The sequence below is a fragment of the Camelus ferus genome, chromosome 1, assembly GCF_009834535.1.
Source record: "Camelus ferus isolate YT-003-E chromosome 1, BCGSAC_Cfer_1.0, whole genome shotgun sequence".
Taxonomy (NCBI): Eukaryota; Metazoa; Chordata; class Mammalia; order Artiodactyla; family Camelidae; genus Camelus; species Camelus ferus.
In genome coordinates this window covers 68,770,907-68,790,509 of record NC_045696.1, presented here as the reverse complement: position 1 = coordinate 68,790,509, position 19,603 = coordinate 68,770,907, and the positions used below count along the sequence as shown (strand labels likewise).

At 49.1% G+C, this 19,603-nt stretch overlaps 1 protein-coding gene across 5 annotated transcripts in view; it reads right to left on the bottom strand.

The window, feature by feature from the left end:
- MASP1 (mannan binding lectin serine peptidase 1) overlaps positions 1 to 19,603 on the bottom strand; it is a 65,083-nt gene that overhangs the window by 14,387 nt on the left and 31,093 nt on the right. For 2 of the 5 annotated variants that reach the window (XM_032482480.1, XM_006188848.3), the window contains 7 exons: positions 18,683 to 18,879; positions 17,099 to 17,246; positions 15,671 to 15,789; positions 14,655 to 14,733; positions 8,302 to 8,439; positions 7,442 to 7,516; positions 942 to 3,406 (listed from right to left, as the gene is read on the bottom strand). In XM_032482480.1, coding sequence (XP_032338371.1) covers positions 2,523 to 3,406; positions 7,442 to 7,516; positions 8,302 to 8,439; positions 14,655 to 14,733; positions 15,671 to 15,789; positions 17,099 to 17,246; positions 18,683 to 18,879 — 1,640 coding nt within the window. In that variant the 3' untranslated portion in view covers positions 942 to 2,522. Of the gene's footprint in view, positions 1 to 941; positions 3,407 to 7,441; positions 7,517 to 8,301; positions 8,440 to 8,773; positions 12,191 to 14,654; positions 14,734 to 15,670; positions 15,790 to 17,098; positions 17,247 to 18,682; positions 18,880 to 19,603 lie in introns of those variants that run through there. The other 3 variants (XM_032482491.1, XM_032482498.1, XM_006188850.3) reach the window with 3 other exon arrangements.

Here is a 19,603-nt window from a genome sequence, read left to right as displayed (position 1 = left end):
CTCAAACAAAGGCAAACCAAGAGCACATCCCATGGGGAGCCGTCACTAACACGTTAGTTTGTGTCACCCCACACCTCTGTGTCTGCACTATTTCACACGATGCCACTACATCAAACCCTGCTGAATACACTTACATGTTTTCAAACTTCCCCACCCCCACATCTGCACTGTCATGTCCTAGGTCTGGTGGGTCTTCACCACCTCTGTCCAGAATGGTTGCAGTAATTTCCTGGCCGCTCTCTCTAGCTCAGTTCCGTCCCTCTAAGCCCTTCACTTTCCACAGTAAGCTGCCCACCCTCAGGCCTGCTGATTCAGAATTTCCCATGGGTGAGACCCAGGAATCTGCATTTTTAAACACCCCAGGTGATTCCGATATGCCCCAAATTAGAGAATTACTGGTTATAGGAAGGAGCACAAATAGAGGATGACCTTCAAGACTGCCCACTCTCCCTCATCCCCACTGCTCCCACTCTACTCAGGGTACACTTTCCTGCTTGATCGCTGTCCCCTCTGCCCCTCCCCTCCCATCTCCCGGGGCGTTCTTTGCAACCTCTCTGCAGAGCTACCCAGATCCCCTTCATCTGTATGAACCTCTCTGTCCTCAAGGTCCCATCATACTGCCATCTCCACTCTGACGACGTTGAGCTCTCTTTGCCTGTGTGAGACCTAGATGCCCATGACCTTGCATTGCATGCTAGTTTGAGCTCTCTGGAGTCAAGGGCTTAAATGGCTGGCACTTCCATGACGGAATGGGCAGCCTCGAAGAGGACACACGCCCATAACCACTCCACTCCTCATCACCCTTTCTTGGATGATGTCCAGGTGACAAAAATTGTACTATTTCTGCAATGGGAGAGATTTGGGCTTAATGAGGGTCCAGATTTTCTTCAAAAGGTCAAAGCAAACAAACATCAAAAATAACCAGACACCAAAACACAGGCTGTTGGTTATCCACTGAAGGTTTATTTCCACTTTAGTCCCCTGGACAGGAGAACCGGAGTGCAGAGGCACCTTACAGAGGAGTGAAGCTTGTGATATAAAACATACAAAATATAGCATCATCTACATGCACTGTTCATAGACATAGGAGTGTGCTTTCAGGACCCGGTTGGAAAAGTGGATGCTTCCCAATTGTTCTCTTGGAATTCCTCTCAGGGCTTTCTCTGGCTGCCTTTCTCTGATGGAGAGTCCCCTGAAGAGAGAGCTCCGGGAGGAGGACGATTAGCCCTGTCTGAGGTCCAGGGAGAGGCTGCTGGCAACGGAAGAGCTGAACACTGGAGCTGGAAGGATCCTGAGGGGATCCTTTGACAGATGGGGAAACTGAAGCCCAGAGAGGGAAACTGATTTGTCAAAGGTTACACAGCCAGCTGGGGAAAGAGCTGTGGCTAGAACCCAGGACTCTTGTCTCTCTGTGTCTTCTCATTGCCTTTCATGGGCAAGTCTCGGCTTCCCTTGACTCTGGCCCCTGGAAACCAGAGAAGTGGATCCCTCTGCACGTCCATCCTGGGTGCACTCTCTGGAAAGCCCAGATTCAGGCACGCTGGGCAGTGCGGTGGGATTGGGCCACTCCTACATCCGGAGCCCGCCTTTGTTCTGTTTCCCTGCCCAGAAGCACGGCGGGGCACAGCATGGGCCTTCTCTTTCTCCAAGTGATCCAGTTCAGTCTCCATGCCTGGGGCTGGGGCTGAGGTGGTCTTTCAGATGCTACATTTCAAGGCTGGAAGGTTGCTCTGTGCTTGTCTGGAGTGTCAGGTGTGGACGCCCCATTTTGTCAGCTGGTATTTGAGAGTGACGTATGTGCCCAAAAGGTGGTTCTGAGTTGACGGCAGGAATTTAACGGGGTGGGGGAGCCTCCCACTGCTCTTCTCCCTACAGTCACCACAGGGCTTCCCAGCTTTCTCCTTGTCCTTTGAAATTCCTTTAACAGGGAATATAAGAGATAAGGCTTGGACTGCAAGGAGCCGTGGGGAGAAGAACCCCAGGGATGAAAGTCCTGCAAGGCTTCTGGGGGTGCAACCCCTGTCTCCCCAGACCTGAGCGGCTCTCTGCCAGAAAAGGGATTAGACTGTGCCCAGAAGCCAGAGCTGGGAAAATACATGGTCTCGGACTTCAGCTCAAGGCAAGGAGACATTCTCTAACAGTCAGGTCCAAGCTCAGTTACACCCACCGTGGGGCCAAGGAGTCTGACAAGTGAATGGAGTGAACGAGGTCCCTGGGGTAAGCACTCTAGAGAGGAGTGGTGGGACTGCCCCCAGCCTAGCTCCTCGCTGTTCTACAGGGAGAGTGAGGCTGGGAGAGGGGAAGGGACTCGCCCAGGACCGGGACCTAGGTCTCCTGTGTAGAACCTTTTTCCTGTATCACACTGCTGCCTCTTGGAGTCCTGGGGGCTGCCTTGGGAAGGTGGGAGCAGTGTGTTCTGTCCCATTTGGTCTGCTGAGTAACAAGGAGGGTGCTTTCGGGAGTGTGTGGTGCAGCCTTGCTTGGGTTGGGCAGGACAGGCGGCCCTGAGGAAGTCAGGCAGCTCACCGTTCCACCTGGAGCTCCCCGACACCCTGCGGGGTGCCCATCTGCTCCCACACCCAGTCCACGTAGTTGGAGACCTTAGTGTAGACCCCATACACCTGCTTGCTGCCACATTCTTCGGGGCCCCCCCAGGACACCAGGCCTTGGGCCACCCAGTGCTTGCTAGAGTCGTCGAGGATGACAAAGGCCCCACCGCTGTCCCCCAGACATGTGTCCTTGCCGCCCTCGTAGTAGCCGGCGCAGAACATGTTCTCTGTGACACTGTAGTTGCCTGACCGGGACTCATAGCTGGTCTTGCACTCGGCGTGCGGCACCACGGGCAACTTGACGTACTGTAGCACGTCCGACAAGGTCCGCGTGCCGCTGCTGATGATCTCGTCCACCGTCACGTTAGGATTGGAGATGCCCCAGCCAGCTACCAGGCCCAGTACATGGGGCGCCGGGCCTTCGGGCTCGGGTCGTGGCAGGCAGATGGGCATGACGTGGGGCCCCAGGGGCACAGGCTCCCGCAGCTGCACCAGAGCAATGTCGTGGTTGTAGTTCTGGATGTCGAAGTCTGGGTGGAGCACCACTCGGGCAGCTGAGCTGTTGACAGCCCCCGATTTGTCCCGCACGTCATGCAGGCCCAGGTAGACAGTGACGTGGTCCTTGGAGACTGGTGTCACCGTGTTGTCTCTGCGCTGGGAGCGCAGCACGTGGGCTGCTGTGAGGATCCAGGACTCAGAGAGCAGGGCCCCGCTCCCAAACCACTTGTCGTTTGGTACCCTTGAGGTGTCCTCCACCACGATCAGGGCCTGCCAGGGGAAGAGGCCGGGCTCGGCGTTCCGACCTCCGATGATCCGCTTGACCAGATTTGGCAGGGAGCGGGAGGGCTGACCACACACTGTAAGGAGGGAGCAGGAATAGGAGACAGAGACTGGTCAGCTCAGCCAGGTGAAAAGAGCCACTGAAAGTAATTCACATCCATCCACTGTAGATTATGCCACCACAGACCCTACTCTACACCACGGGGCCATGCTAGCCTGGGAAAGCTCTGAGGGGTCATCTTTGGCCTAAGTCTTTCTAGTCTGGCCCATCTGTAGATCTGTAGCCAAGGACATCTATGGACCAGATCATTTTATATGTGGGCCTTCACCATCCTGAACCATTGCAGCCAAGATCACTTGTGCATGGACCATCTTTAGCCAGACCTATATCTAGCAGTGGTCACTTTGCCTATCTTCCCTAGAAAGACATCTCAGAACCCAGAAGTGGTCCACTCTGTGGGCACTTAGAAAACTTCTGAAAACCATAGGCTATCAGCTTTGAGAGATGGAAGGAAATGAAAAGACTGTCTAGCAGGTTACAACAAACTCTGGACTCGGCCTAAGACACCTGGGGCCTTGACTTGACTGCTCTCCTCTGTCCTGTGTGATTCTGGGTAAGCAAATTTCCTTTTCTGGATCTCAATTTTTGATTTGCTAAACGAGACAGCTGGTCAAGACGATCTCCAAGGATCCTTCAAATTTCAAATTCCTTTGATTTTTATTTCATTTGCCCTGACTACCCCCATTTTACAGGCGAGTAAAACTCTCCCAGAGGTTAAATGATTAGCCCAAGGTCACGTGACTGTTAAGTTGAGTAGTAGGGACTTAACTAGATTCTAAGATCAACGTCTTATCCTGTACCCAACAGTGCCTCATTACATATGAAGACCATGGTCATGGGCCCACTAACCTTTTCTTCTCCAGCCTAAAGAACTCATACTGTGAAGGGATGCCCTGGGCATCCAATGTTAGGGAAAGGTGGGGTGGCATAATCTACAAGCAATGATGCATGGGCTCTGTTCTGAGCCACCCATCATTGCACCCAGGAACCCAGTAGTACCTTCAAGAGAAGAAGAAGGGTCTGATCAAACTTCGTTCCACCAAGTTGTACCCCGAGCATGCACATGTACCACCAGCCTCCTGCAGCCAAACGCCTTTGGCCCATGGGCAGAGGGTCTTCAGTACCAGCCCCCCTACTGCTAGGAACAAGCTCACATGGATTCCTCCCAGCAGAGTGCTTATGTCTGGGATGTAAGCCTCGTGTGAGCGTGGACCTCCTCCTAACCACGCATTAGGTTGCAAATTGCCAGGCTACACTCCTTGGCCCTGGATACTTTCAAAGATCCTTTAAAGGCCAAGGAGCATTTGAGTTTTCTTGGCAACTTTGAGAGGTCAGGCTTTTAGCAACCTAATGCTTTTCAGATCCTCTTCTTCCTGATGCCAAATGCTTCTTTCGTGATCCTGAAGCACCCTGCTGTTCACCCCAGGCCAGATGTGAGCTCATTGTTGCTAACAGTTTGTGGCCTGGCCTTTAAGAGTTGAAGGCCAGACTCCCAATAATAAGTAGCAGCCTACAAAGACATCTCAAGGCAAGTCTGTGACTAGCCCTGCATGTAAACTCATTTAGTGATGAAAGGCCGTCATCTGGTAAGCAGTATGCCTGTGGCTCAGTCCATGGACACAAGAAAGCCAGAGCTGAATGATGCCTTTTTCCAACCAAGATGCCAGAGCGTACCCCAGGTCACAGAATGTCAGAGCTGGGGAAACTTGAAGAACAGCCGATTTACAGATGGAGAAACTGAGGTTCAGAGAAGGCACATGACAAACTCAAAATTATTAGTGGCAGAGCCAGCAATGGAGCCCATTTCTTCTGACTCTAGCTTCATTTTTTCCCACTAAAGTCTGTTTTTCTTCTTGATACACTCTTTTCAAGAAGTTGAATGATCCAGCAAGACTTTGAGAGAGCCCACTGAAGTGGGGCCATTCTTTTTGGCTGCTACCATTCTCCATCCCGTCTTTCCTGGGACAAAGGAATCTCCCTGAAATACTAGCTTCAGCTGTGCTGAAGTCAGATTCGGGCCCTAGAAGACTGGAGGCACTGAGGGAGGGCTCTACAAGCAAAAATGTGATATTTTAGAATACTGGGTTCATAAGGATGGCAGAGTCAAGAATGGCTCGGCATTGCTTTTGTTGACATCAAAAGCCTTGAGTTCACCTTCCAGTTCCACCTCTAACTTTCTGTAGGTAACTCTGGACAAATTATTATACTTCCCTGATCCTTAGTTTTCTCATGTGTAAAATAAGGGGCAAATAATATACGCTTAACAGTTTCCTTGGTAAGGTGGACATTATTATGCTAGATGAAATGGCTTTCTCCATTTTGGCTTGCTTCTGGGTTCAATCTCAGTGTTTTAGGGGGAGGGAATTTAGAATTCTCTGGCCTAGTCCAATGATGCACCATGTTCTGCTGACCACCAGGTGTTAAAATAGTTTCACGGCTCCTTGCATACGAGATGCTTTGTATGAATCTACATGATGATGACCAAAGAGTCCCGGAATGTCATGGATCACCTGGTCCTGCTCCCTCACTTCTGAGGTATGAAACCCTAGCCCCAGAGAGGTGAGCTTACTTACCAAAGATCACAATTAGGAAAGACAACACCAGGACTAGGACCCAGGCTCCTGACTCCCAGCTCAGTGCCTCACCCCCTTCCAGAGGTCACAACATGGCTGCCCAAGACGGAATCTACCTGCAGTGCTGTCTTCTATGGTCCACATAGTATTTTAGCAAAATGGGGATTTGATCTCCAGTTTGCCTCAGTTCCACCATTCCTATCTTCTCTGAGGCTTCCCCAGCTGTGGCCCTAGGGTATGCTCCTGGCTAAGCCCAAATGAGAGGCTGGGGATCAGCAGAGCATGGATGGGTTGACCTGTTCCCTGCTCCAGCTCCTCATGAGTTCTTTTAGTTCTTTCTTAGGCATAAAGCCCTCCTAAGCAAAATCTTCCTAACCAGCCCCCATCTCTCTACTCCCAGACAACCATGTGCAGTGACTTCTTCCTTCTCTGGGATCTCCTAGTACCTGTGATGGCCAAAACTGATGCCCAAATGCTAACACTTACTTCAGTTCTCAAGGACAATAGTAGACGGCTCCCTAACCTTTCCATTTTAATGTCTAACATCTGGAAGCCTACTGAGTGAATATTGAGGGTACTAAAATGTGCATTCAAATAATACACTATCTCAGTTTACCCAACACTCTAATTCAGTAAAATACGAATGTCACCCAACACCTAATCATACTGCAAAGCTCCTGCTGTTCAAGCAAATGGCAGATCAGTGCTGCTCCTCAGTGCCATCTTGAATGACTGTACCTGTCAATCAGTGCTATTCTTACTTTTTTAAGTGTAAATTTCTGTGTTGTGAATATTAAATTTAATTTATTGTTAGGTATCTATTTAACCCTATAGTATGCACTTGGGGCTAAACTTCTCTAAGTCAATTTGAATATGTGTGTACAGTATGACTGTGATGCAAGTTATCCAGACTTTTAATGCTAACACAAATGTCCATAAAATATCCCCCAAGTCTGCACGCATAGGGACACTTCCTATTACCACAAAACTCTTTTCTCATTTTAAGATGGGGGTCAGTAGGCAAGGTCGGGGAGGCAGCAGTCACCAAGGCTTGAACACATTGCTCTGTGGAAGAACCTGTTGCTCTGTTCTATAGCCATTTGGTATTTGTCTGATGTCCATCTCCATTACAACACAGTGAGTGCTTAAGGACAGTGTGCCTACTTCTCCCTTTTCCTGGCACACAGCAGGTGCAAACACCAGCTGTGTGGGATGAAAAATCTGGTGGGAAGGAAGCCGACTGCAGAGAGAGGAGGCAGGAAGGCTGCTGGTGTGATAGAATAGGCTGAATATAGAGGCTGGTTGTTTTGAGAAGGTGTGAGGCTGGGCTTTTCTGACCCTTGACCATCTGAAAATCTCTCTTAAAGAACAATTGAAGCATCATGCCCCCATCCCTCCATCCATTAACAGCCAGAGCACCTGTGGCCTGAGGTCCTTGCATAGGAGACCTTGAGGCAGAGAACTTGAGGGTGAGGTACCTGGTAGGCAGGTGGGCTGGCTTCTCCCTAGGACTTCATTCATCCAGACTCCTTGGGCAGAACAGGTATATACACCTGGGAGAGTGGGAAAAGATTGAAGAAGGAAAATATAGTTAATTTATAGCACATGGAAGAGTGATCTCGGTTCTTAACTCTTCTGTTGTGGGTCATGGCAAGTCCTTCAAAGAGCCTTTCTGATGCCGTTCACTCCAAGCCAGTCGTGTCAGCAACTTGAAGCATCTTTCTAAAATGGAAATCTGACCTTGTCTCTTCTCTGCTCAAAATCACCAACATCTCCCCATTCGCCTCACAAATAAACAGCACTCTCTTCAGTATGGTTCCAAGGCTCTGAGCCATCTGACTCCTGCCTGTTGGGGCACGGCCCAGCCCCTGGAAGGCAGTTCTCATCATGAGTCATGCGGCCCTTGGTTCACTTGCTCTGCCTCCGTTTCTCCACTTAACAAACCTTTTATAAACCACACTCGTGTCCTCCATCTCATGAGGCTTACAGCAGCTCTGTGAGCTACATCACTATTTCCCTTCAGAAGGGAGGACTTCGAGGCTTTGAGAAATTAGGAGAATTTTCTTAGCGCTATTCTGCAGTGGAGGCAGAATTGATCGGCCTTGAGGGTTCCTTCCCTGCTGGAGGCTGTGTGTCTGTGTGGGTACTGGGGTGTCATGCAGTCTAACTCTTGGGATACAGGCCTCAGGCAGGGAATGGGGAGGCATGTCTCCAAGTATTCCTCTTCCTAATTCCTCTCAAACTGTGGCCAATTAACTGGCTGTTTCCGCCCCCAGACTAACCCAGAGATCCAGTGTGTGTGAGGTGGGAGGGGGCTGGTTCAACACAGAGGGCTCACCTGTGATACTGTTCAGCATCTTGTAGTAGGGCTGCTGGCAGGAGTACCTGATCTCAGATTTGTATGTGGTAAGGTTGTTCCTGGTGGAAAAGGTGACCAGCCCATTTTCCAGCTCTGCCGGGGCTCCACAGTCTGCAACTGAGAGAGAAGAGAGTGAGGCCTCTCAATTACCCTTTCCTCGTCTTGGGGCCATCTGGTGGGCCTGTCCCATACAGATGTGCAGGTTGTACACTGCACACAACTCCAGAGAGCAATGTCATAGTCCATGCAAACAGTGGCCCTGCATCTGGGGCCTCTCCTATCTATTATGGTACTACTGTGTGGTCAACTCACCTGGCCTGCTGTCAATTCCAGGGCAGGGGCAGTTCTGCTGAGATTCAAGCAGATCCCCACCAGGCCCCTTTCCTTGACTTCCAGTTCTATTGTGCAATCCTCTTATCCTCTTCTGCCCAAGCATGAAGCCCATGGCGTAGTGATAAAATTCTGGCTCACATGAACCAAAGAATCTTCAGTTCTTCCAGCCCCAACCACATGCTGAGTTAGAGCAGTCATTGTTCTCACACTGGAGCTTGGCATTAAAAAATCCCAAAACAAACAAAAAGAAACCCAGCTCCTGCATAAGTATGTAGCCCCACCCTGCTGGTTCTCGGCAGGCACAGAAGGCAGGAGGAGGGGCAGGTTGGACCAACTTTTAGTCTTCACCTGCTCATTTTCTCCAGTTGTTGGTGGCTGGACATTGGAGCAGACTGTAGGGCAAGACCAAAGATGCCTGCTCCTCAGAGGTGGTCTTAGAGAGCCTTCCTATCCAGCCAGGTCTTAGGGGAGTTGCCGGCACCAGTCTGCCGGGAGTCAGGTCAGTGGCTGAGGACCCAGTTTGTCAGTATCTCTTTAGGGGCCTTCATCAGAGGATGGTGCTCATTTCTAAGGAAATCCTAATCTTAGATCAAAACCTCTGCCAGAACTGAAGAATCACAGAACTTCACAGTTGGAAAGGAGCCTGAAGTCAGGCAATCTAGAACATCATCTTTACTTATAGATGGGCTCAGGGAGGAGACTTGACTGTCTAAGGTCACCCAGTTAGTTACAGTCAGAGAACCAGATCTGACTTTAAACTCAGTGTTCTTGTAAGTAAACCAGACTGACAATTCTTAAGGATCTGTTCTCTAGTGAAAATGGCCTAGAATCAACATTAGCTGTGTAAGGGTGAACATTAGTGGTCAGTATTGATAATTTCCGAGGATGGCATTCGAAAGTCAGAGATTCTCTCCTCCTGAATTTTACTTGCTCACCTTGGGAAACAGAAGAGACAACTCACCCCTGAGATTCTACTCATAAATTGTGATTTCTAATTTTAGGACTCCAAATTCATCTTTTTGACTGAATAGAGAGTTACCTAACTTAAACTATAGATGACTCCAAGGCCCTTCAGGGGGGAAGAGAGGGGTGACAGATGGGAATCAGTGCAGGCACCTCCTATCCACAAGGAAGGCCAAAGCCAAGAGAACTGGTTAGTGATGTTTCCTGGCCCCCAATCCTCTTGGACAAATTGTTCCTTTTGGCTTTGATTACCCAAAAGTAGAGACACTCTTCTACTCTGGGGGGAAGCCTGGAAGGGTCAGCACTCCAATAACAAGAGGTAATAATACTATCTAAAGCTATAAACAATTTTAAATGTATTTTCCTGCTGAGTCCCAAAGCAAATTTTTCTTCCTTTTTTAGGAAACACCATTGATTGCTGCCGAGATCTTTGTATTACTCTTGTCTCCCTTCATTTTGGTCTGTTTTACCCAAATTATCCTCAGGACCTAATACCTAGTTCTAGGTGGAGGAATTCCAGCCAGGCTAGTCTTAGACATGGCCAGGTGGTCAGGCTGTTGGGAGCCTGTGAGTGGCCAGCACTGCTGGAGAGGGACTGTCTGGACTGAGGGCCTGCTTTCACATCACTCTAGAGAAGTAACTTTGCCTGTGGATAAAGCTGGTCTTACAACCAGACAGAGGGGTGACAGATGATGGGAAACAGTGTCACTCCAGCTTGGGTATAGTGAGTGGGGAAGGGGCAACTTCTCCCCAAGTCTACAGTGGCAGGCAAAGAGCCATGTCTCTCCGGGGCCTAGGGACAACTTCCCTTTGCAAGAGGCCTTTGAGCTCTGCCTGACACAATCCAAGATGCTAGATCCGGACCCTGCTTCCTCAACTAGTCTATCTTCTCAGCTTGAGAAAGGGCCCCATCCTTTTCTCTAAAGTGCCTCTGACCACTTCCACACTGCACCAAACTCCTCTTCCTTTACCCGTTCCCTTGGCCTTTCTTTCTCCTCTTCTCTTGGATGGGAGGTGCCACCCACACCCTGTCTCTGCTGTCACCACTTGCTGCCATATATCTTCCTTCAGACACATCTTTCTTGACCTGCCATCCTGAGGATGCTTTGGCACAGTCCTGGGCTGCCTAGGGAACCACGCACAATTGGCTCACTTGGCCCTCAGGTCCCAGGGATGCCCCCGACCCCAGCCTCATCTTTGTCCCTCCCTCTGGGGTGCTTGTGCGCCAGCATCACAGACCTCTCCCTGTGCTGCAGCTTTCTGCACACGGGAAACCCTGTGGTTCATGCTCTGGCCGCCCTCCAGGCCTTGATCAAACACTGCTGCTTCTTGAAAGCCTTTTCTCATTCTTCTAATTGGACAGGGCTGCTTCCTCATTTCTACTTGCAAGGCCTTTTATTCATCTCTCTTGGATGCATGTATCTTACATTGCCTGGTGTTGCAATTATTCGGGCTCATATCAAATCTTTTGCTTAAATTACGATCCCCTCTGTCACACTGAGAACAAGACCTGTTACAATTCGTGGTCTTAAAAATATTGACTCAACTGATGCTATCTTTAGTGATTGCCCCATCTCCTCTCTCAAGGGCACTCCATCCCCAGGATGGTCCTGCCGTCTCTGGACCTTTCATTGTCCAACTTGGCAGGATTTTTCCTTCATCAAGAGACCATTTAATTACCAAACAGACTGAGCAGTCACGATGTTATGCAGGGGTTCTCTGCTAAGTCTACCCAGATTCTTTTCAGGCTGAAGCAGAGATTCCCACCTCCACAGCCCTCTCCTCACCAGTATTTATGACCCAGTGATGTCCCATGGCACCAGAGCCGAGGACCACTGCTTTCAGGTGTGATGCCTATCTTTTGAAAAACTTTAATCAGGGAAATTTTGGAAACGCAAAATTTGTCAGCCCCAGAGGAAAGAACTTCTGATGATGGAATTTCAGCCCTGTGTTAGGTATAAGTGGAAAAGGAACATGAGACTATGTCTGGCTTTCCTAAAAATCCACGCTACACGAGTTATTGTTAGTTTCACCTTCTTTTGGTTCTTAAGAAAGTAGCAATGGGTACAAACACTAAAGTCATAAAGTCACAGGCATTCTGGTCCATTTAAGCTTAAAGTGTAAAGTGGATTAGAAACCAGGACCTACTTTGACCTGGTCCGCCTAAGACCATGTGATTTTATATTAAATCATGCGCCTCTGGAACCAAAGCCATTTTCCCTTTGAGAAGAGTAAAGTCCACATAGAAGTCCTAAAAAAAAAAAATCCCACATTGTTTTTTCATTACTTTCCAGCATAATGTTTGAATGATGGGTGACCCCTCAAAGGAAGATTGCTCTCATACATGCAGCAGTTTCAACTGCTTGAGCCTGTGTTGCCTTGTTCAGCATCCATTCTAATCCGCACTGAAATAGGAAATGGAGTGTTGGCAGGATGGGGAGGGATGGAGTAGCTCTGGGACCCAGGGGTCTCCTGAGTGGTCCGTTCCTGGATGTCTGCACTGTGTGGGGTCTTGTCATTCACTCTGTCACTGGCTCTGACTCAGGGTCGCTCTCCACATCCATTTCCATGTCTGCCACCGTGGTGAAGATCAGGGAGGGGTCAGGAGGTACAGAGAAAGGAAGCAGACAGAAGAAGGGAGAGAGAAAAAGAAGAGAAAGAGAAAAATTAGCAAGCAAAGCAGAAACAGTTCATGCAGGAAACAGAAATCACTCCACCAGAATTGATTAAGAATGCACAGTTGAGATACAGCCAGTGTGAAGGACAGTCTGGGATTGTGGAATGTGTACCATTCTGAGAATCTGCACAGTCACAAATCCTGGCTCACGAGGAAGATACCATCCTGCCCCTGGAGTGAGCTTTGCATTTATCTGGTCCACCTAATGTGATAGGTGGCATCGGAGTGGAGTGGGACTTGTCAGGGGTCACCACAGCAAGGTGGAGGCAGGACCAGGACCACAACCCATAATCCTCACTTCCTGTCCCAGGGCAAGTTTCTTCACTGCACACGCACACTTCATGTCTGTTCCTAACCCCTTCCTCCACAGTCGCTGGGGACTCTCAACTTCTCAGGCCTGTTCCTCTTTGCATCCCCCCCAGGATCCAACACATGCCTGGAATAGATATACTCAATAAATATCTACTCAGTGAATGAGCAGAGATGCCCGCTGTGTCTGAGTGGGGATTCTCGTAGTCCTGATCCAGGCTATGCTGGGAGAACTAGGTCACGTTAGGGAGAAAAAAATTCCTCTATTCTTTAGTACAAAATGATAGGCATTCTCTTGTATACTAACATACATCACATAAAATGGTACCATCAAATATCATTCGTGCTTTATATCAACACTTCTGTTCCAATAAAAAGTATGTGTGTTTGATTAGGGGGAAAAATTATTACTAAAGTTTCCTACTTTCCAAAAGCATGAATAAGAGAAACCAAATCTCTTCCTAACAAGGGGGTTGGGTGGAGGAAAGAAACAAGATTTTATTGGGCTTTTACTTATTTCTGGTGCTCCACAGATGTGATGTATACATTAATTCAGTCCTCAGAACAATCAGGAATGCAGGAAACTGAGGCCAAAGGAGTCTGAGTCAATTGTTCCAGGACACTCAACTGGTAGAGTCTGGATCTGAATCCAGAACATCCTGTCTCCAAAGCACATCCTGCCCTCTCTAGCCCCCATCCTCTGCCTCCTCTTCAGAACGCTCCCTTGCGGGGTCCTGCAGAGTGCCTCTCCTAGAACTCAGTCCCAGCACGGCACATGCACTATGTGTTGGAGGAGGAGGCGGATGTGTCTGCTGGTATTTGAGTTCCTCAATGTCTGGACCTTGTCTTTTCCATCTGATTCTCTGTAGACCTCTGCACAGGCATCCAGTAAATGTTGAAACTTTTTGTTGAAGCCATAAAATGCCACCCACCAACCCACCCTTTCCCACACTGGGCTCTGACTCCAGCCACATCATCACATAAAAAAGGAAATTAGAAACAAACACTTTCTGCTCCAAAATTATGCCTGGGATTTGCCTCAAGGGAGCCCCACCCTGACAGTGTCCCCACAGGGCAGTAGGAGTGGATCCTTCTGCCTACACGACCTGAGCCATTTAGGAGAAAGGAAGAGGACAGCACTCCAAAGTTCATATGAGGTCATGAAATGGGGCTGGGTGGGTCCAACCCTAAATCTTGACTTCTCACCTCTCCATTCTTAAGTAAATCCTCCTTCCCTCCCTCCCTCCCTCCCTCTCTTCTTCTTCTCTATCACCATACCTCCTCTCATCGCTGTTGCCACAGATCAGTTTGCTAAAATTGTGGTCCCTATAAGTCTTGCATTGAAATCACTGGGGTGGGGGGTGGGGTGGCTGGTGATTTGTATTTTTTACAAAGTCCACTAGGTGATTTATATGGATTGCATTATTTCAGAACCACTGGGATATATTCTAGAATATTAAAGCTAGTCCAAACTCTTTACATGACAGCCAAGGTGAAAGATCTTGTCCATGGTCACTGGGTGGGTTAGGGGCAGAGACAAGGCAAGAACTCTGGGTCCCAAGAACCAGTGCAGAGCTGCACCCCCTACCTCACACGGGTCCACCGTGCTGACCCAACAGCCCTAACTCATGAGCTGCACAGAAGACTTAGTGGACGTGGCTCACGACCACGTCAAGACTGGCAAGGTCACTCAGCTCCGGGCACTGGTGCTAAAATAGTTTCCTGAATTAGGAATTGCTAGAGCTAGTTTCAAACCTGGAGACAAGCCATTCCTTTTGCAAATTTGGCAGCTTGTCTGGAGGCAGAGGTAAAATTAGTATTCAGAAAGTAGACTGGGACCCGCAAGAAGTTTCTTTTGGAATCCCAATATCTTGTTGCTCAAAGAAACATTACTAGCTTTTCGTCCAGCCTCAGTGTGTCTGTGGGATTCCCACCCCATCCTTCTCAGGGTGCAACTACCAGGTTCCTCCCCCCTTATGTGGTCTCTGCTCCGATCCCCCCGGCACTGGAAGCTCATTATCCTTGTAATCAACCAACTGTGTTTTCTTACTTTTACAGGTGGGAATCCTGTTACTCCACGTCCCGTCCTTCAGACACTCGATCTGGAATGTGTCCATCTCCACATTATCCTAGGAAGAAACACGAAGAAGGAGTGGGGAGGAGGGCTGGGGTTGGTGGTTGTTTCCCAGGGACGCCGGTTCAGACTCTACATCTGGCTGTCCTTGACTGAGCTTTTCCAACCATAGGCCTCCAAAGGCTTGAGGATAAGGCGAATATAGATGCTGAATTCATATTCTCCATTCCTACTCTGCAGGGACGTCAGGACGATGTGCAAGACGGGGTTTGGGCAACGTCTAAGAGGAGAATCCTGTCCCCCGACTCCTTTTTTCAGAGCAGCAGCTCTCAAACCCAAGTTAAGCATCAGCATCCCTGAGTCCCTGAGGACTTTTTGCAGAGATCACCGGGCCTCATCCCCAGAGTTTCTGAATCAGTGGGTCTAGCCTAGGGACCAAGACTTTGCATTTCTAATAAGTGATGGGCTGCTGTGATGGGGGCCCTACTTGGATGACCGTTCCTTGAGGGCAGTGGCCCGCTAGCTTGGTTCACATCCGACTCACTTGGGCAACTTAACAGGAAAAGTCACTGGGCCCCGCCCCAGAGATTCTGCTTTAATTGATCTCAGGTGGGGCCTGGGAGGTGCTTTTGTTTTTAAGTTAATCAGGTGATTCCTAGGAGAGCCACTGTGTCTCAGACAGTGAGCAAGGCCCATCTGCCACCTTTTAAAAGCTCTGCTTCTGTCCAGGTTCCCCCAATAAGCCTGATGAGCTTTGTAAAGGTTGTTGATTCTGATTCTGATTTTTGTGCTACTTTTCAGAAGTTAGAGTCTGGGACACACGCTCTGAATTTTCAGAAGACTGGAATTTCTGGCACATTTGGGAGGTTTACAGGGAAGTTAGGAAATCCTGTGGTGGGACCATCACAAACTGTGGAAGCCCATCTGCCCCGGGAGGCTCTGGGGAAATTCTCTGGCCTGGAGGTTCCCCCTCCCCCGGCAGGACCTTTTACCTTCAGCACTTTGTAGCCTGTGTCACAGCTGATGAGCATCTGGTCCTTGAAGGAGTACTTGGCTTGCGTGGGCTCGAGTTTCCCATGGACAGGAGGCTGCAGCTTGGGGCATTCATTCCCTGGTCGGGGGCAACAACAGGAGTAGGTGAGAAAACAAAGAAACGTCTGGTCAAGAGAGGCCAGTCTCTAGAATGCAAGGCCTGATGGACATGAAAAAACCACACAACTGGGGTGTGAGGGCCTGGACCTACCAGGCCCTGAAAAGGCTTCCTCTGGAAGCTTGAACAGGTCACTTCCCAGCATGGACCTCTGTTTCCTCATTTATAAAATGAGTTGGTTAGCCAGATTATTTCATCAAAACTTAGGGTTGGAAAAGATACTAAATGTCACTGAGTACAACTCCTGTCTGATGTTTCCTTCACATCTTCTGTAGTAGAGCTCAGACATCTATTGACATTCCTACAGTGACAGGGAGCTCAACACCTGGACCTTTCGTACTAGACTCCTCTGATTAAAGGAACAGAATTTTCATGTTCAACTGAAATGTATGCCCTTGTAATTTTTACTCATTGAGCATAGTTATCTCTTTTATGCCACTCAGGATGACCCTGATCACTCCTTCTTCTCAAGACCATTCTTCAATGTGTTAGACTGTGATTATATGCCCCTGAGCCCTCCCTTCAAAAGACTGAATTGGATAGGACTCATCCCTGACATTTTTCCTAGACAAACTCTCCTTTGTTAATATCCTCTCCACACCTCTCCTGAGAAGCAGGCACTGAATGTTATGATAATGCAGGCAAGACCAGGACATCGGAGTCTATGAGATGGATTAGTCACACCCAGCTGTGGTCCTGCCACAATGTCCACCCCTTTCTTCCTCGAGTTACTGCAGGCCCCCTTGTGTCAAATGGCTCCAGCAGGGTTTAGACCAGGACTGGCTGCCTTGAGGTATTAGGGAGTAAGGCCTGTGGGCTTTGTCAGTCTTGGGGCCCAAGGAGGCAAATGGCCATACTGAAACATTTTGAGCTACAGACTCACATCCAAATTCTTGCCCCAGACTTGGGGAAGGCTGGAGCTGGAAGGTTCCTTTCCAGGCCCAATGAACCACAGTGTAAAGGGGTAAAGTTCAGGAAACAGTTTTTTCTTTTCCTAATCTCCCCATGAGATTCTGAAGTTAGGCCAGTTTTGAAAACCATGTCTAGTCCAAACCCACCATCACTGCTTCCCTTGCCCCCATTTTTCAGATGGGAAATGGAGTCGGGAGAGAGAATGTGCCTTGGTCCCAAACCACTTGGTGGCAGAGTTGGGAATCCTGCCACATCCCCAGAGGAGCCCCAGGCCTGCAGCCCCTCACCCCCAGCCACTTCCCCATGAGAGCCGAGCATGGGGACCCAGTGTGACCCAGGCAGGGAGGGGCCGCAGTACCTGTCGCCCTGTATGACAGCCTCCAGCCCCGGTTCTCGCCCGAGTTGTCACTGCGGAACAGGATCTGGACGCTGTGGCTCTGGGTATTGATGGGTTCTGGGGCTTTCTCTCCACAGAAGGGCCCCAGCACTTTTGGACCAGTTTTAATCTGTGAGAAGAAAAACAGAAAAAAAGCAGGGTCACATCTGAGTGGCAGTGGCTGTTGCAGGGTTTGCCTCTACACTGCATCGGGACTTTCTGGAAGCTTCTACGTGAGCCCCTGGTATTCACTCACATTTTTAGTAGGCATTACTACTCACCAAAGGTTTCCATCTCCACTCTCCCATTTACAATTTACAATGGTCCTGGACAAGGCAGATTAATAATCCTCTGATCAGAGATGAACATATTACGGCTTGGAAAGGGGCAGAGCCCTGTCCAGGTGCACAGGATAGAAAAGGCCTCTGTTCTCAAAGACCCTTAGTCTAGTCAGGGGTGGGGGGACTTATAAATAATAAACAAAATAATTATAGGCTGTGATAAGCATTATAAAAATAATTAGGATGACATACATACATAGTATAAATATATGCTACATGTTTATGATTTATGTAGTAAAATCTATGTAGTCTTATAACTCATCATTAATGTAATAGCTAATAACTTTAAACAGGTAGTCAGGGAAGGCCTCTTTGAGGGGGCAACATTGAATTTGAAACATATAGGATGAGTAGGAGCTTGTCATTTGAAGAAGAGGGGAGAAATCTTTCCAGGCAGAGAAAACACCACATTAAAGGTCAAGGTCAAAGGTGAGAAGGAGCCTGGCAAGTATCAAGCACAAGAAGGAAGCCAGTGGGGCTGCAGCAGCAGGAGTGCTGTGGCTTGAGGTTGGAAAGGCCACGTTGTGTGGAGTTTATGCTTATTCCAAGCACAATCTTGATCTATCCTGGCTTTTATAAAATTCACCCTCGATGTTGTGTGAGAGACCAGGCTGTGTGGAGCAAGGGTAGAAGTCAGAAAACCTGCTGGAAGTTTTGCAGTTGCCAGGAGAGAGTAGGGTTTGGGATGGAGAGTCAGGAAGAAGCACTCAGTGGATCTGAATTTCCCAGCTACCAGGCTGGGGTCCTGCCTGTGTCTTTAACTCTTTCTCCTTCCGCCTCTGAGGACTAGCACTCCTTAACCCTCATCTGGTGATGTCTACAATCCTGGGTGCATCTTCTTGTCATTCTTATGTAGTGAGAGGGAAAAGTGAAGCCCTGAGAGGTTACGTGCTTGGATAAGTCTCACAGCATAGCTCCCGGGATAAGATGGGTGATGGGCTGAGTTCTAAGATGTATGACCCTCACCTTGCTGTTACTTCAGAGAATATTATGTTTCATGGCAGAAAGGATTTTGCAAGTGGGCACAGGGCTAGTTTTGGATTGGGGAATCGCCCTAGACTGGATCTGATTAAGCTGGTATATGTTATTTTAAGTAATTACATGTTGGGAAGCAAACTGCTCAGCCCCCTATCCTGGGAGAAGGTAGAGGGCCAAGAATATCAATTTTCTCAATTCAGCCAAGATTTTCCAGCCTACCCAGGATCAATGTCCACTGCGGTCTTACCTTGATGTAGTCATAGGGGCAGGACACCTCAGGATGGTCCTCAATGTCAAAAATGTCCTCAAACTGCAGGCTGACCATGAAACCCTCCTCCAGCTCGATGGTGTAGAGGCATTCGGAGCTCTTAGGGTAAGGGCCAGGGAAGTCGGGGCTGGTGATCACGCCGGTCCTCTGGGTGAAGAGGTTGTCACTGCACTCCACTGTGGGAAACACACCGGAGCAAAGTGGCACACCACACCCGTGGCCACAGCAGCCCCTTTCTTATCTGCTACGGTACGATTTTCCCAGTGGTCCTGAGAGGCAAGCGGGGAAGGAATCATTATCCCCATCCTATAGATGGGGAGGTGACTTACGCGAGGTCGCACACTCAGTAATCTGCAGAGTCAAGACTCAAAGGTAGTGAGTGTGATAAGCCTTCCCATCCGATTCTCCTACTGGTTGGGAGCAGGAGGGGTCTGAGATGCGAGGTTTTGAGATGGAGTGGTCAGGGGGAATGTCTGGTTTTCTCAGCCCAGAACTCAATTAGGTCTCTACTCAAAGGCTCCCTGATCCCTCATTCTAACACAGGACCCTTGCACAACCCCTCACTCTCTGGCCCCTGGCCTTGCTTTCCTTCTCTTCATGCTGCTTACTACTACTTGCCATTATGAAATATATTTGTTAGTGAACTCTCCCGCCCCCACTAGACTGTAAGTCCCCTGGGCTCAGGGATTCTGCTCTGTTCCCCACCAGCTGCGACCAAGAACCCGGTGCCCTGGATCCTGGCCATGGCTTAGCCCACCAAACCCCCTTTATTGCCACTGAACCACCATCCTTGGGCTGACCCATCCTGGATCTGGCACGTCAGCTCTTCCTAAGCTCTTGTTTATCCTGCCCCTTTTAAATGAGAAAACTGTGGCCTCAAAAGGGGACATGACCAAGCCA